This window comes from Phyllostomus hastatus, unplaced genomic scaffold, assembly GCF_019186645.2.
Source record: "Phyllostomus hastatus isolate PE091 unplaced genomic scaffold, TTU_PhHast_1.1 phas_contig_196, whole genome shotgun sequence".
In the NCBI taxonomy this organism is placed as follows: domain Eukaryota; kingdom Metazoa; phylum Chordata; class Mammalia; order Chiroptera; family Phyllostomidae; genus Phyllostomus; species Phyllostomus hastatus.
The window spans coordinates 39,975,288-39,991,540 of NW_025333709.1; the positions used below are offsets into that span (position 1 = coordinate 39,975,288).

The 16,253-nt window shown below is 35.3% G+C and overlaps 1 protein-coding gene across 11 annotated transcripts in view; it reads right to left on the reverse strand.

Annotated features, from left to right (window-relative positions):
• EPHA5 (EPH receptor A5) overlaps nt 1-16,253 on the reverse strand; it is a 313,122-nt gene that overhangs the window by 228,397 nt on the left and 68,472 nt on the right. For all 11 annotated transcript variants that reach the window (XM_045834335.1, XM_045834334.1, XM_045834338.1 and 8 more), the window contains exon 3: nt 14,908-15,571. In XM_045834335.1, coding sequence (XP_045690291.1) covers nt 14,908-15,571 — 664 coding nt within the window. The remainder of the gene's footprint in view (nt 1-14,907; nt 15,572-16,253) is intronic.

Genomic DNA, 16,253 nt, shown 5'->3' on the forward strand with positions numbered 1-16,253 from the left:
CTTACTTTAATTACCTAGTCCACTTTTTTCCCCTTTCACATCCCATCCCTAAATGAAATAAAAGCAACAAAACAAACAAAACAAATCTTGCATATAATGGCACTTTAATACTCCAAAGGCAAAATCATTGAGGTGGGGGAAGGTGTTCCCATACTATCCATGGGCACAGACACATAAAGCACAATAACATGTACACCAAAATGCAAAAAAAAAAAAGTTGGAAATGGATTGAGAGTTCTTAATCTAATGACTCACTTTCCCCCTAAAGTATACATGTATATGAGGTTTATTCCAAAAGCCCCCCGCCCCCGCACCGCCCTGCATTTGGGCATTTACGAACATCACTTCTAGTTAGATTCTGAATTTGTGTAGACTGTTGTAGAGTCTCTATTGTCCAGGGCAAGAGCTTCAGAATCCTAACTAACACATTTTTTTACACTCACACTTTGCTTGAACCATTCCATCATTTTTAAAATTGTATTTTTCTATTACCATTTCACCCCCTGCAATAACTACACTGTTGTTCATGTGCATGACTCCTTTTCTTCCTTTTTGCTTAATCCCCCTACTCCCTAACCTCTCCCCCAATAACTGTCATCCTGCTCCCTATCTATACATATCTTGCTGTTTTGCTTGTAAGTTCAGTTTTTCCATTAGATTCCATATACAAGTGGAATCATATAGTATTTGTCTTTCTCTGACTGGCTTATTTCACTTAGCATAATATTCTTTAGGTCTATATCCATGCTGTCTCAAAGGGTAAATTTTTCTTCTTTTCTACAGATGAGTAATATTCCATTGTGTAAATGACCCATAGTTGTTTTATCCACTCATCCACTGTTGGACACTTGGGTTGCTTCCATATCTTGATTGAAAATAACATTGCAATGAACATATAGGTGCTTATGTTCTTTTGAATTACACACAATAATAAATTTGGAATGGATTAAAGACTTAAATATTAGATATGAAATAATAAAATCCTAGAAGAAATGGTAGTAAAATCTCAGACATTGCTTATAGTAATAATTTATCTGATATATCTCCTCAGGTATGGGAAACAAAAGAAAAAATAAACGAATGGGATTTCAACAAGCTAAAAAGTTTTTGCATAGCAAAGAAAATCATCAACAACATAAAAAGACAACCCCAGGAATGGGAAAACATATTTGCCAATACATCTGATAAGGGGTTAACATCCAAAATTTATAAAGTACTTACAAAACTCAACACACACACACACACACACACACACACACACACACAAATAAACAATCCAAATAAAAATGGGCAAAGGACCTAACTAGGCACTTCTTCAAAGAGGACATACAGATGGCCAATAGAAGTATGAAAAGATGTTCAACACCACTAATCATCAGAGAAATGCAAATTAAAACCACAATGAGATATCACCTCACACCTGCCAGAATGACTATCATTAATAAATCAACAAACATCAAGTGCTGGTGAGGATGTGGAGAAAAGGGAACCCTTTTACACTGTTGGTGGGAATGCAGACTGGTGCAGCCACTCTGGAAAGCACTGTGGCGATATCTCAAAAAATTAAAAATGGATCTGCCTTTTGACACAGTGATCCCTCTTCTGGGAATATATCCAAAGGAACCCTTGCTTTGCTTTATATATTCCATTCCTCCACTCCTACATTATTCCTCATTTCTAGACATCTTCAACTGCCTTTTCACTTCTTCCACTGGAGGTCTGAATATAGGGACAGACCCTCCTCTAGACTACTCTCATGGCTCCCGGGGGTCTTTGGGGGGACATCTGTCTGATGTAGTACAGTGCAGCTTGTGTAGATTTTAGATCAAGCACACGTGATTTGAGTCAAAGTGACAAAATTAAGTGAAACTTGAATGCATTTTCATGAAAAACACTAAATAGTGGAAAGACAGACTTTAAAAAAGACGCTCCCTACTGAAATGTTGGTTTGTAACTTTTTAGTTTTAGTTTGACTGATGTTATTTAATCAACCTTTCTGAGCTTAAGTTGTCCCAGAAACTGTGTGTCATAGAATGTGGTCAGGCTTAAAAAGAGAGGAGAGTAAAATGTTTAATAATACTGGCACACAACAAGTCCTTATGTATGTGTCAACCATTCCTCCTGCTTTATCATCCCATTTAGGACATCCTCAAAATTCTCATGTTCAGAATTTTGGGCCTTGTTTCTTCAGATCCCCATTATTTCTAACATGTTACTGATTTTTATGTTCACTTGAAAATCAAACTATTCCCTTTGTACCACTTTTATATTTTCTAGAAACAATGTCCTTCTTGCCTCAGCTTTAATTTCATTCTCTCTGAATTCAGATGAAAATAACTTACGTTCCACTGAGATCTGATCATGGAAACACTCTCGACAGTCTTTCCCTTGGTCTTGAAGGTTGTCCTTGATTGAGACTTGCATCTTTATCAGTATTTTTTCAAAACTCAGATTTTGCCCAAGTCTTTTTTCCTGAATGACCAACTTCTTCCTCAGTCCCTGACCAAGGTTTGTTATTAATGGACTTTCCATTCCTGTAACATTCATTTAATTACTTGCAACATGTCTGGTTGGTCCAGCTTATTTCCCTCTTAAATTGAGATGCAAATTTTTCACACTTAGTCTCATACAAACTCATACTTTGAGTCATTTTTTAAAAGATTTTATTTATTTGTTTTTTATAGAGAGAGGGAGCAGGGAGAAAGAGAGGGAAAGAAACATCAATGTGGGGTTATCTCTCATGCACTGCCCACTGGGGACCTGGCCTGTGACCCAGGCATGTGCCCTGACTGGGAATCGAGCCAGCAACCCTTTGGGCAATTCCAATCTTGATCCACTAAGTCACACAAGCAGGGTAGAAACTTTTGAGTCTTTAAAGGCCATGATATGAGTAGCTGACCTGAAGACTGGACTGGACAGAGAATGCTCCCACTCCCCAGTATTCTGCCTATCCCAGGAGGGGAGGGCCCCTCACTGGTGTGGTGGTGACAGCAAGTGTTAATACGAAAAACAAACAAACAAGGAAACAAAAGTCTAGCATTTTGTCTAGGGTTCTTACTCATTGAAACTGCTTTCAATTTTTAAAGCTAAATACAATGTATTGTGAATGTTCTTTGTGTCAAGCGCAAGTTTCATGAGCCTCTAACCTTTAAAATCCAATCCAGGTTTTCAAATCGTAAATGATATTTTTATTGTGGGAGACAGTGGAAAAATTTTCTTATAGATTAGTTTCTGTTATGTACTGAGAAAAATAACATCTTTGGTCCTGGCAATAAGAAGGGGAAGAAATCAAACTATAAAAATAAAGTGCTTTCCCTGAGTACTATTTTGAGGAAACTGTTAACAGATGTTTTCCTCTTGTCTGTAGTGTGGGGGGGGGGGGTCCTATTTTGGATTTAACTTCATTTTCACCTGAATGAACTGTGAAGTTCCCCAAGTTTAAGCACATTATCTGTTGCTGACAGTTTGTGTGGGCCTGAAGAGGACTCTCGCCACTCGCCTCTCTCCAACTGCTGACTGTGTCAAAGAAAGCCACTACTGTCACCAAACAAGAGGTCCTCATTGTTGTGGCATTTCAGTTATCTGGGCAGTGACATGCCTGAAAGGAAGCTGCCTAGTTCTAAGTTAAGTATGGAAGACAATCAAACCCAGTTAAGCAAACCAGTGTTGACATATTAAATCATGCTTGAACCAAGAAGGCAAAAACAGATGACACACAAAGCCTTCTAAAGAGATTTTTAAATAAATAAATAACACAGGTCAGTCCAGTTCTAAAAAAGGAAGCTTTTAGCATTGGAATACACTGGGACTTTGTAAGTACTGGTAAACCATTCACAGGAGTAAGGAAGGATGTCACTTGCTGCCGGCGAGGTGCAGACTCAAGTGTGTGTGAGAAATGAAAGCCTGAATGGAGCACTGGGCAACTTTGGTGAAATCACATCACTTTCCAATCCATAAAATGGAAAGTAAAATCCTGATGGTTTCATCCTTTATTTAAAAAAAAAACAAACTGTCCTAATGGACTCCTTTCACAGCGGTTTGAATTCATCTGAGGAAAAAGCCCTTGTGCATAATCTCCTTCACAATCACACAGAAGGAGGAACTTTGGAGCACACATCCTCTAAGTCTGATTCCCGCTAACAATTCCATCAAAGAAATGGAGTTACCCATCAGTCAAATTATCATTTGCTCTAATTGTTACTTTCCTCAAACCGTGGTTCTTTCTTTTTCTTTTTCTTTTTCTTTTTTTTTCTTTTTCTTTTTCTTTGTGAAAACTATACCTTAACAACACTCAAATAAGCAGGATATCTTCAAGCTCAAAGAAGATAAAAGCAGATCAACAAATCATTTTAATTTTTGTAGTTGAATTGATACTCGTCAGCCCTAAATACAGATAAAACATTTCAACACCAAGGAGAATCAAATGCTAGAAGATAAGATGTGATCTGCATCCATGACTGGATAATAAAGGATACAAAAGCATTTTCATGTAATGGAAACCAATTATGGGATCATGGATAGTTTAGAATTTATATTTTTTATTGTTGCAGGTAATGAAAGATACACTTTCTAGAGAGAACTATGTTCAGGGTAGTGTCTCCATTCTCTCCTGCTTCATAACAATTGGCATGTCCTTCTGAACTAATGTACAAGTTAAATATAAAGGCAGTAAACTATACAGTTTAGTTAAATAACATACTTACCTTTTATCCTGTAAGTAGTATAAAGTAGATATATAAATAAATCAGTTACATAGATTAATACCTACAAATTAAACTAAGCTACTTAGATAATGTTTTGCACAACCCTTAAAAGGGGTAAAGTAGCTCTGGTTGGTACGGCTCAGTGGATTGAGCGCTGGCCTGAGAACCAAAGGGTTGCAGGTTCAATTCCCAGGTAGGGCACATGCCTGGGCTGTGGACCAGGTCCCCACGGGGGGTTGTGCAAGAGGCAATCACACATTTTCTCCCTCTCTTTCTCCCTCCCTTTCCCTCTGTCTAAAAATAAATAATTTTTTTAAAAGAAAGGTTAAGTAAATTTACGAGGCTAATCCATACAGAAGCTGTACAAAAATAATCTATATAGTTAGAGCACAAAACATTTAACATATTAATTGTCATAGAAATATGGCTTTAAGAAATCTTCAAATGCTGGCCGAACCCTCAAGAAAGTACCAGGTAAAGCATTCCGCCCATAGGCACAAGGAAAATCAGACAAAACATGCTTGCATATGTGACCTCTTGAGGGAGGTAAGAAATGACAGCCTTTAAGAATCAAAATCTGTGACCTTCCCTGGGTGAGCTTTGGGTGCCAGCCACCAACAACCACCAAACCTTACATAACAATTACCTGAGGAGTTTAAAAAAATGTTGATGACCTGGCTAGCACCACACAATGGTATCGACATTTCTTATAAGTGTGTCCAGTAATAATTTAGTTTAAAATGATTGTTTTGTACCCTGGCCAGAGTGGTTCAGCTGGCTGGAGTGATGTCTTGTAAACTGAAAGGTCATTCATTCAATTCCTGGTCAGGCACATGCCTAGGTTTCGGGTTCTTTCCTGGTGGGCAAGCCATGTATGGTATGGGGCACATATGAGAAACAAACAATCAGTGTTTCTCCATGTTTCTGTCCCTCTCTCTCTTCCTACCTTTCCCTCTCTCTACAATCAATAGGCAAGTCCTCAGGTGAGAATAAAAAAACAAAATTATTGTGCTGTCCTGAAAATCTTGAGATCAGCATAATTAGTTGATCCCCAGAATCCTTTATCAATGGGAAGAAATATTAAAGCATGTGAAGAACCTCCACAAGTCAATGAAAAAAAAAACAACAAGCATCCCACAAATGAAGAGGTCATTCTTAAACAGAAACATGAGAACAGGGGTGTCGTTTGTGTTTTTTTCACCACTTTACTGTGGTTTGGTTCCCACCTAATTTGTCAATATTCTCAATGTATGACAAAGTACAAAGAATTGGCAGTAAATATGGGATTCCTAGATCAGGATGAAATTAGCAAGATTTTAAAAAGACTATCATTAGGGCCCATATGGTCTAAAGTTATATAATTGCAATTTATATAAAATATATTAAGAAACATCTGGAGTGAGAGATAGAAACATAAATTAATGCAAAAGAGTTCTGAAGCAATATGGATAGTGCAATGATTTGATATATATTCAAAGCAATTAAGATAAATATATTTATGCTCTTTTCCCTTATACAGTTATGTGGTCTTAATGTACTCATACCTCAGTTCCCTAATGTATAATATAAAGAAGAGAAGAGCATTCTCTCTGAGACTCCCTTATATCAGGTTTTCTCAAATTCACATAAAGAACAACAACATCAACAATAAAAACAACGAGAAATCTTGCTAAAATATAGATCCTAATTCAGTTTTTCTGGGGTGGGGCCTGAGTTTCTGCATTTCTAAAAATAATTCGGTCTTGCTGATGCTGCTAGTCCACATCCGACACCTGAAGTAGCAGACTTAATGTCCATGTACAGACTACAGGCGCACTTTGAAGGTGCATATTATGTAATTTAACATTTCAAATAGGAGGAAAATTGGTCTCACCCTCACTTTGTATTTGGTCACAGTCAAACATTTGACAAATGGAAGAGATTTGAACTGAGGCTGCATTGCCTTAGAACCCAATGTCTTTAATTCATAGCAAACAAAAATCTGCTGATTTCACAGGTCAGTTTTAAGGTTTTAAGTATACTTCATGATTTCATGCAAGTGTTGACTACTTTGTTATCATTTGCAATCACTTTTTGAGCTTTGTTCTTTTAAGAATCTGTGAACTGTACTCAGATGTTTGCCAAATCACACTCAGTGAATTTTCAACATTAAACTTTTTGGTACACACAGTTTTTCCCATAAGAACTACACTGATTAATCTTATGAGACTTTGTGAAAGTCCTTTTGCTGCTATGTGAATAATATTGAAATAAACAAAATATGTTGTGAACTATGTTTTCATTTTTTGGCACATTTAGATGTCATAGACTTTAAATCGGTCCTAGATATACCAATTAAGATATGGCCTTTGAAAGAATTTCATCATTAAATATTTTTCTAATTATCTTTCTATACTAATTTACTATAATAAAAAGATTTATTCAGTGCATATCATTTTAATACATGTTTATTATCAAGAGGTGTTTGGTACAATATGAGCCACACAAACATAAATATAATCATTAATTCTCCACCCATACAATCATGATGAAGCTTAAGTTCATTAGTGTTAAATTAGTTTGCACAGTATGAACATAGAATGTTCTAATAAAAAAATAAAATGTCCTAGAGACTTACCCAAAGTAAATATCCCAAAGCAGTTATTACTATTACATAATATATGAAATAATTATAATCATTTCATAATATATGAAATATATTATGTCTGATAAAATTTATCTGTTACATTTATTCTCTCTCTTTCTCTCTCTATATATACATACATATATATTTGTGTGCATATATGTATATGTATGTGTATACTGTGTGAGTATACTGTGTATATACTGTGTATATGTGTGTATAATGATTATATTTATGTACACACACACACACACACACACACACACACACACACACAAGGGGGAGGGACTCAAGACTTTGACCGGTATCCTTTCTTTTATGAGTGAGAAAGTAGGAATGAAAATCAAGATTAAAAGTTTGTCCAGGAGGGACTACAATGTTTGGTTCTTTGATTCCCTTTCTTTCATGGCCAAGTCTGCCTTTATTTTACGATGCACATATAGAAAATTCACAAGTTACCAATCATTGTTGGACCAATAAAACATTAGGATCTTAAAAAATAAAAAACTTTCATCTTTAAGGGTGTAGTGATTTACAAGTAGTATCCACCAACAGTACTAATAAATAAACTAAATTGTTTTATGTTTGATATGCATGTATTTGACCTCAGATATTATTAAAATTTTTCTTTTTAAGATTATATTTATGTATATGTATGAACAACCCCTTTAGCAGGTAATTTCAAGAGTTAACAGATCTTTTATTACTAATATTTGAATATTAAAGTACATTTTAGAACTATAAAATGATTTTAGAAATAAAATATATGTACACAAAATGGATTGATGTAATAAGATAGATCTCTGCAACAAATGTCCCCTGTTTATTAAGCTGTTCCCCAACTCTTTACGTGGCTTTTTTCCATGGCAATGTTAAACATCACCTTTCCAGAGAAACATGTTCTTGCTACCCTATCTAACCCTGCATCCTCACATTGCCATCAGTAACTCTTATAAATTATAGCTGTACCTGTGAATATTTATGTATATTTGTATATCTATGTGATCCATTCTTAGGATACAGGAATTGTATGGATGCCCAGAACAGTAATAACTTAAAGCAAGGGTAAAAATAGCAAACCAGAGAGCATGTCATCTTTACAAGCAAGGTTATAATATATTTACATTTCATCACCCAATAAATAAACACGTATGAGTATCCTTTAATAAAGCATACTATTCAAGAATATACTATCTAGTTTAAGAAAAGTAAAGTTCTCTAACCAGAAGCTTTTCTGTATTTTACAATAGACACATATAGATTTCTGTAAATATATTTTACTATTTGACAAGAGCTTAAGAAATAGGTAATGTTCATTGAATAAGTACAGTATGCGAGGCACCATTATAAGTAGTTTCCATATGTCTTACAGGACTGCTAAAATGTAGAGGTACCTAGAGCAAGAAATAGAGAGATGCAGCAACTTGCACATGGATATGCGGCTCATAAATGGCAAAGGCAGTATTCGAATCAAAGAATTCTGGCTCAGAATCTATGTGCTTAAACAAATAGAGCATGCGGCCTTTCACAAACAGCATCTTTCCAACTATATCCAAGTTAAACTTGTCACATTCAAAGTATTCACCTCTTTCATTCTGCAGAATTTTTAAAAAATCACTTTGCAAAGGTAATTTGTCTATACACATATTTATTTCTATCATCACATCTGCTCATATCAGCAGTGGTCCCATATTTTGGTTAGTGGTTCTCAGTGGGGGGTGGGGGGTGATTTTGTCCCCAGGGCATACTTGGCAATATATGAAATCATTTTTGGCTCTCAAAGTGGGGAGTGGAGTGGTCCTCTAAATGGGCATTAGAAGCCAAGGAAGCTACCAAACATCCTGCAATAAATGTTACTATCCCCTCCCCCTCCACCAACAACAGCAACAACAGCAGCAGCAGCAGCAGCAACAAAAACCTGGCCCACAACATAAACAGTGCCCATGCTGAGAAACCTGATTTGGCGGGGGGAAGGAAAAACAGAAACCAATGCCGAGTATGCTCTAAAGCTTTAATAGAACTGATCCAGAGCTATTCAAGGAGAAGTTTAAAAGTAGGAAAAAATCTATTTTATTATTGTCCTGTGTAATACCTGAAAATAGGTGAGGGGACTAAACTATTTCGTTGTCCTGATGGCAGCTCACAGCAGCAGGACACACACAAGCCCGTGCGCACACCGCTGGTACTTCGTACTTCATAATTACCATCTTTTGTTAAAGTTTTGAAATTAAAATTAGTTTTCCCTTGTTGCATAAAAGAGCATACCAAATAGCACCAAAAGTTCAACCCCTTTGATATTTTTTGGTAATGTGCCTAATTAAAAATAACTAGTTTCTCCAACGCATAATTATAGGAACACCTAATACACTGTATTGCCAGCCAATTTTGTTTCAAACATAAATATGCACTAGGAGTATGAATGATCGACATATTACTCCCTGCAGTATATGCACTGTTTCTGAATCAAGGCTCTGTCCTGAGCTCAGTATTTTCACTACATTTTCCTTACTGTGCAATCATCTCTCAGTTGGACAATTAGTAAGTGCTTTTTCTCCACAGCCCTCAGCGTGTAACCCCTCCTCACCCTGTATTTTAGCATGCATTATATACCTTCCTTCACTCTAACTGGTTTTGGCAGTGACCCACAATCTAAATCTCTTTCTCCATTTGATATAAGTGAAACTATAATTATCTAGGGGTAATTTCAAATTACTACTTCATTCCACCAGCAACTGATGAAGATTAGCAGTCTTGCCTTGCATATGAGTAAGTCAGCAACATAATCACAAGAGAACTCAGCAGGCAGCATTTGATTCATGTGAACTCAATTGCTTCTGTCAAACACATTCACTTCAATAAAAAGCAGAAACTTCTGAAATGTGTTTTTGCTAACAATTCTGTACTCAAAAATTTTTTATATTCTTAAGAGAAAAAATACCATGGGTTTCACCAGAAATAATAATAAATAATAACTAGGAAAACATACTTGTATAAATGGATTTAATACATTATTAGTTTCAGAAAATAAAGAGAATTTAAAGAAATAAATTTGTATACTTAAAGCAATTTATTATAGAAAATCAGTCATGTAAGTAAGCCTTAGAAAAATAAATGCTCCATGTTTTAAGTTAATACAATAGAAACCAGACTATTCTGTTATCTCATTAAAGCTAGATTATTATGGAAAATGTAGTCAATTTCTCTTTAAGGAAGTTAAATGTGTGGGCATGAAGATAATTATCACCAAATTGCTAAATGGTCTGGGACTCCTAAAATCACTTTTGTTCTTTTTTATTGTTGTTCATGTACAGTTGTCTCCATTTCCCCCGACCCCTTCCGCCTACCCCAGCCATCTGAATCACTTCTTAGTTGACATCTGGGTTTGAGCCGTGTGTTAACGAGCTGCCCAGTAATCTCAATCCTGCAGGTTTATTCTCTGAAAGCCTTTGGGTCAACTCTACCATGTCCTGCCCATATACCAGGTACCATGAGCAAATTCTTACAGTAACTTCCAGGTCACCTCTTAGCACACTTGGAAAATATTAACATATGAAATCATTAAAGCATTTACTCAAACATCAGTTTCTGAATATAGTTATATCCTTAATTAAATCCCAATGTGTATCTTGATTATTAAAGAGGGGAAACTTACAAGATCTCACTTTTCCCTCACTGTGACCGAAGCACATTATCTCCATTCTAGAACACTGAACATTTTATCTTAGGAGCAAGAGAGTAGAGAACTATAGCAAAATATGATCTATGAAATATGCCCAAGGTCTTCTTACTTGAGCTAATTTTATCCATTTTCTAAATACATGTATCTACTACTATAAGATGTAGAAATAAATTCAAATGTTTTCATTAGTGACAACAGAAAATCATAATTTTGTGGGAAAAAGAAAAAATTTGGGAAGTTCTATGTATTACATCAGCTCTAACAGCAAGGCTTACCCCTTTATTCATGTGAGTATCTAGTTTCACATTTCTATAAATAAAAATAACTCCTTATATTTTATTTCATGTGATTTTTTTAAAGAGCAATGTATGAAATCAAGTAATCTGAAGGCAAAATATTGTCAATCAAACCAAAATATATTACTCTAATGCTTGCATTGCTCTGTATTATTGAGGACTTTAAAAACTTAGTAAGAACAAGAAAAGATAAAAAAAACAAAAATATGAGATTTCTGCAGTTCAGTGGGTTGGAGTCTCAGCTAAATTCTAACCTGAATATTCTAATAGTCAGTTTAAAAAGGGGGTGGATCTACCAATAGGCCATGAAAGCTTGGGTGTTGATTGGTTCATTTGAATAAGCACCTGGTACCTCTCAAACCCAAGCTAATACAATCCCAGGGGAACAAAGAAACATACTCTCTCACTCTCTCTCTCTGTCTCTCTCTCTCTGTCTCTCTCTCATCTCTCTGACTTGTGACCTGCTCACCACATTCGTTCACATGCTCTCTCACTGAGCATGAGGCCATGTGGATCTAGCAGCTACCAGGGCCCAGGGCAGATGGCATAAGTTCCAAAAAGACTAAGTAAGCTTTAATATGAAGCAGGAACTTTGGATACTGGCATTTGTTAGGGCCTCGCTGAAGACATGGTTGGACTTTTCCCATGGCTGGTTGGAGGGAGTTGGGACAAACCATCTTTCCACACCACAGTTTCCTGTGTGTGGGTTCTTGTAAAGCTTTCCTCAAAATCCTGTGGAAGAGCCTGATTTCCACCAACAAAACACCCACATTTGGATTTTCATAGATGTGATACATTCACATGACTCAAAAATCAAAACTATAAACCAATTCATTCATTAATTTTTTCCTTCATTAAATTTGTAAATAAACTTCTAAAAAGATATGTTTATAGATTAGAGGAAAAGAAAATAGACATGAACAATTTTAAGGGAAATATTTTGTGATGAATTAGAATTGCATGGTCACTGACTGACTAGAAAGGAGATGTTAAGAATGATCCCTAGATGTCTGGCCTATCAAAGATAGTTTCAAAACATTGAGCCCTCCACTTTAAAGTTTGGGGATAGCAGGTTAAGATTATAGACTGGGTTAGAGCAGCTATTGTGCAACTAGTGTGCTGCAAGGATTTTTAAAACATGCAAAATCTGACTAGTCAGTGGCACTGGCCTCTTTTCCTTAAAGATTGTCAAATTGAAAAAATTGACAACAATTAACACCCCAATAAGTCATCCAGTGTAAATGAATCAAAATTATATCTATTTTTGTCAGATCAAAAACAATCTATTTTGGTTGTACCACTGAATTTTAATAATTAGTTTATGTGTGTTATGTGATGAAAAAGGTTAAAAATCATTGGGTTAGAGTTATGGTGGAATTTTATAAAGCACATGCACACATACATTTACTTTCATATACATATCTTGTATAGATATAAACGCCTAGGGAATATGTATGATGCCTTAATTATCTAAAGCAAACCATTATCTCCTGCTTATTCATTCAATGTTATTTATAGAATAAACATCCAAAATTCCTCACAGTGGCCACATATTATTTGTACATTGGAAAACACCAAGAGGTGCTATTCTTATAGACTATGTTATATTTTGTACAGCACACTCTGGGACTGTGTAGTTCACAGCCTTCGTGGCCCCACATCTTTGTCCCTACTAGCACGGTGGAGTAAAAAACACATCAATGCAGAGTCCAGCTCAGAACCGTTTTCTACCATGTAGCCTCTGCTGCTCGCCCCACTGTCTCGAATTGGGTGTCTCTTCCTCAATTATTAGGAGAAGAGCATGAGAAGAGGAAAATATACATTAAATGCCGGCACTAAAACGTATTATGTCAGAACCCTACTTCCCCAGAATATTTTTGTCATAAATAAAATAGTTTAACCCAGTAACAATAAAAAAATTATCCTCCAAAAGCGCAGGTCTTTTATACCCTGTTAGTCTGAACAAAGACAAAGGGCATTGTGCGCTAAAGCGACCACATACTCTCTAAAATGACATAAACAACTAATCCACTAAAGAATTTCACTTTACCGTACTAGAGAAAGTTTTAGAAATAATAAGATATATATTATAAATATTTTGGGGAAAAGAATAAAATGTATTCAATGGATCACATTTAATTTTCTACAATTATATGTATCTTCACCTTATACCATGAAGACTGCTCAAAAAAAATTAAAGTAAGGTTAGTTATAACTTTCCTTTCATTTCAATCTTGAATAAAATATAATTCATTTTCCTAACAACCCTGAAAGCATTTCTGAAACATAATGTTGGTTTAATAAAATTCTGTTTGCATGTGTGTGCACACAGTTGTATAGATTACATGGAAAAACAACCACTCTTAATTACAGGAGACAAAATGCATATAAGCTGATTCTGCAAAAGAAAAATTAAAAATGGTACTATATGTTTCTAGAGATAATTAAGCAAAGCATTAAGATTTATAGGTAATTTCCCTAGTTTTGTTTCCCTGGATCTATAATCAATATCCATTCATGCCTGCAAAATACTTGAGCAAGTTTGAATCACATTGCATATGGAACTTAGAAGAAAAAAATCACCTGAAGGCAACAGGTGGGATTAGGGTAACTTCTCAGCATTTGGTGTTCTCCTTAGTTAATACACATTAACTCTCATTACCTGTGTAGTATGTGTCCATCGTGGTGAAAACAAGTTCAGGTTATCAAGAGGGAATGATTTTTCTTTTAAGAAAAAAATGTGTTCTTCCTCATAAGCTGCTCTTAACTTTGACACAAAGTACTATCTTGTTCCAAAACGCCATAAATAAAAATCCAGTTTTAAACGGTAGCTAACTCACCACACAGTGGGCAAAATGAGCGTATTTTCAAATGAAGAGGGAAGCATGCATGATCAAGTTTCAATTTAAAAGAAAAATTAAAACAGAAAAAATCTCCAAGTGCAAATTGTTTTGAAATGACCTTATTGTATTGGCTCTATCTCTAAGCATTTCTTTTCTTGGGCACTACTTACTATGCATTTAAAATTTATCTATAATTTTTAAGAGCAAACATGTGGTAGCAATTATATGTAAACGACATGATAAACTAAGTCCTGTCAGCTAACAAATATTTTCCTATGGAGTTCATATGACTGAACTTATTTCTGAAGAATTTTTAAAAGGGTTAAAAACGTGCCCAAACAAGTCTCAAACAAGATTTGCATTTGCATTTTATAAAGCAGCTAAAAGTACTATTTTCTCTTCATGGACCAAAATAGCAGCACAGCAACAGATAATAATCTTTCAAAGAGAGTGCATACAAAGAAATGATCCCTTCATCTGAGTTGCTCAAAAATAAAACTTCTGAAAGCCAAATGAATATGAATATTACACTGCAAGTAATATATTCTGAGTATTAAATATGTATAGCTGATAAAATGTAACATTAAATCTTTCATCGTTGCCAAAAAATTTAAATTCTGAGGAGAGAAATCAAACTTGAAAAGAAATAATCTCCATAAATTAGCCAAGTAAAAGGTCGCTTGCTAACGATCCTTGGATGCCATACATATACATGATCCAACCGAAGCAGACAGCACCTGCAAGTACACAGGCATGCCCTTACCTTGACAGGTGCCATTTTTCTCTTCATATCCTGCTTTGCACATGCATTTCCCGATGGGCACCAGCCACTCCCCTTCTGCGCTGCAATGCATTTTTGGTGGTTCATCTGTCACAGAATGGTTGACACAGGAACCTGACACTTCTAGCAACTGTGAAGAATCTGCTCCGGTGATTGTGTCAGGGAAGACAGCCAAGTGTCGTACCACAGAAGGACACTTTTTATAGTACACACGCACAGAAACCAGAGCAATGCAAGCACCTAGATCTTGAAAGGCAAGATAAAATCCCGTTTTGCTTAGAGGTCCTACATCTCTAACCTCCGTATTCAGTTTCATGACACGGTCACCAAGATCAAGTTCTGTAAAGCTTTCATCGGCAGCAATGGTATCAATTTTGATGTATTGATTTTCCTTGATATTCCTCCCATTCTCATCATCTGACTCAAAGTAATACATGTTAAAAGTTTCCTTACAGGTCCCCAGTCCTCCAGGAAGGCTGTTGCAGTCCCGTAAAGTAAACTTAAGTTCTATGAAGATTCTGGAAGCACCTTCATTGGAGATCCAACTGGTCAGAAGCCAGTTATTCTGATTCTGTTCCATAACTTTGCATACTTGGTAAGTATGGATAGGGGCATAATTTTCATCAACTTCACCAATTTCTTCCCACTGTGTAACATAAGATAGAAAAACACATTTAAAAATAGGAAGTAACCAAAAAATAGTCAAAACTATTTCAGATGTGCAAATTTCTGCAATCTCCATATTTAGTATTGGGAGAAGGAGCTATATAGTAAGAATTTAAAATGGAGGCAACTGTATTTGAACATCAACGGCAACAAAAAGAATTTTATAAAAATATTCCCCTTTATAAATTAAGTAAATTAATAATGTATTATTCATTGTCTCTAATGTAACTCAAAGGTGAACACATATGAATGATATTACCTAGAAAAAAATACATGTATTTCAGAGTAAAAACAAAGCAAAGCTGAATGTGTAGGAAGTGAACAACGAGAAACATTCGAAAGAAGAGATGTCTGAAAGAAAGTACATAGACTGGGATAGATAAATTTTTATATTAAAAAGGAACAATATCTTTTAGAACATCACAATGAGAAAGTAGCAGTAAATGTGAAAAAGAAGAAAAAAGGACGTGAATTCACACATTTAATTCTGGCCTGTTACAAATAACACATGAGTGTAATAAAACTTAAAAGAAAATTCATTAGTTTAAAATTAATAATGTAGTTTTATTTCATGAAACCAGTCTGTGTTGGACTCTTTTACAAATTGGATAACTAAATGTTTATTCACAAATATATTCACAAATATAAATCTAGATGCATAT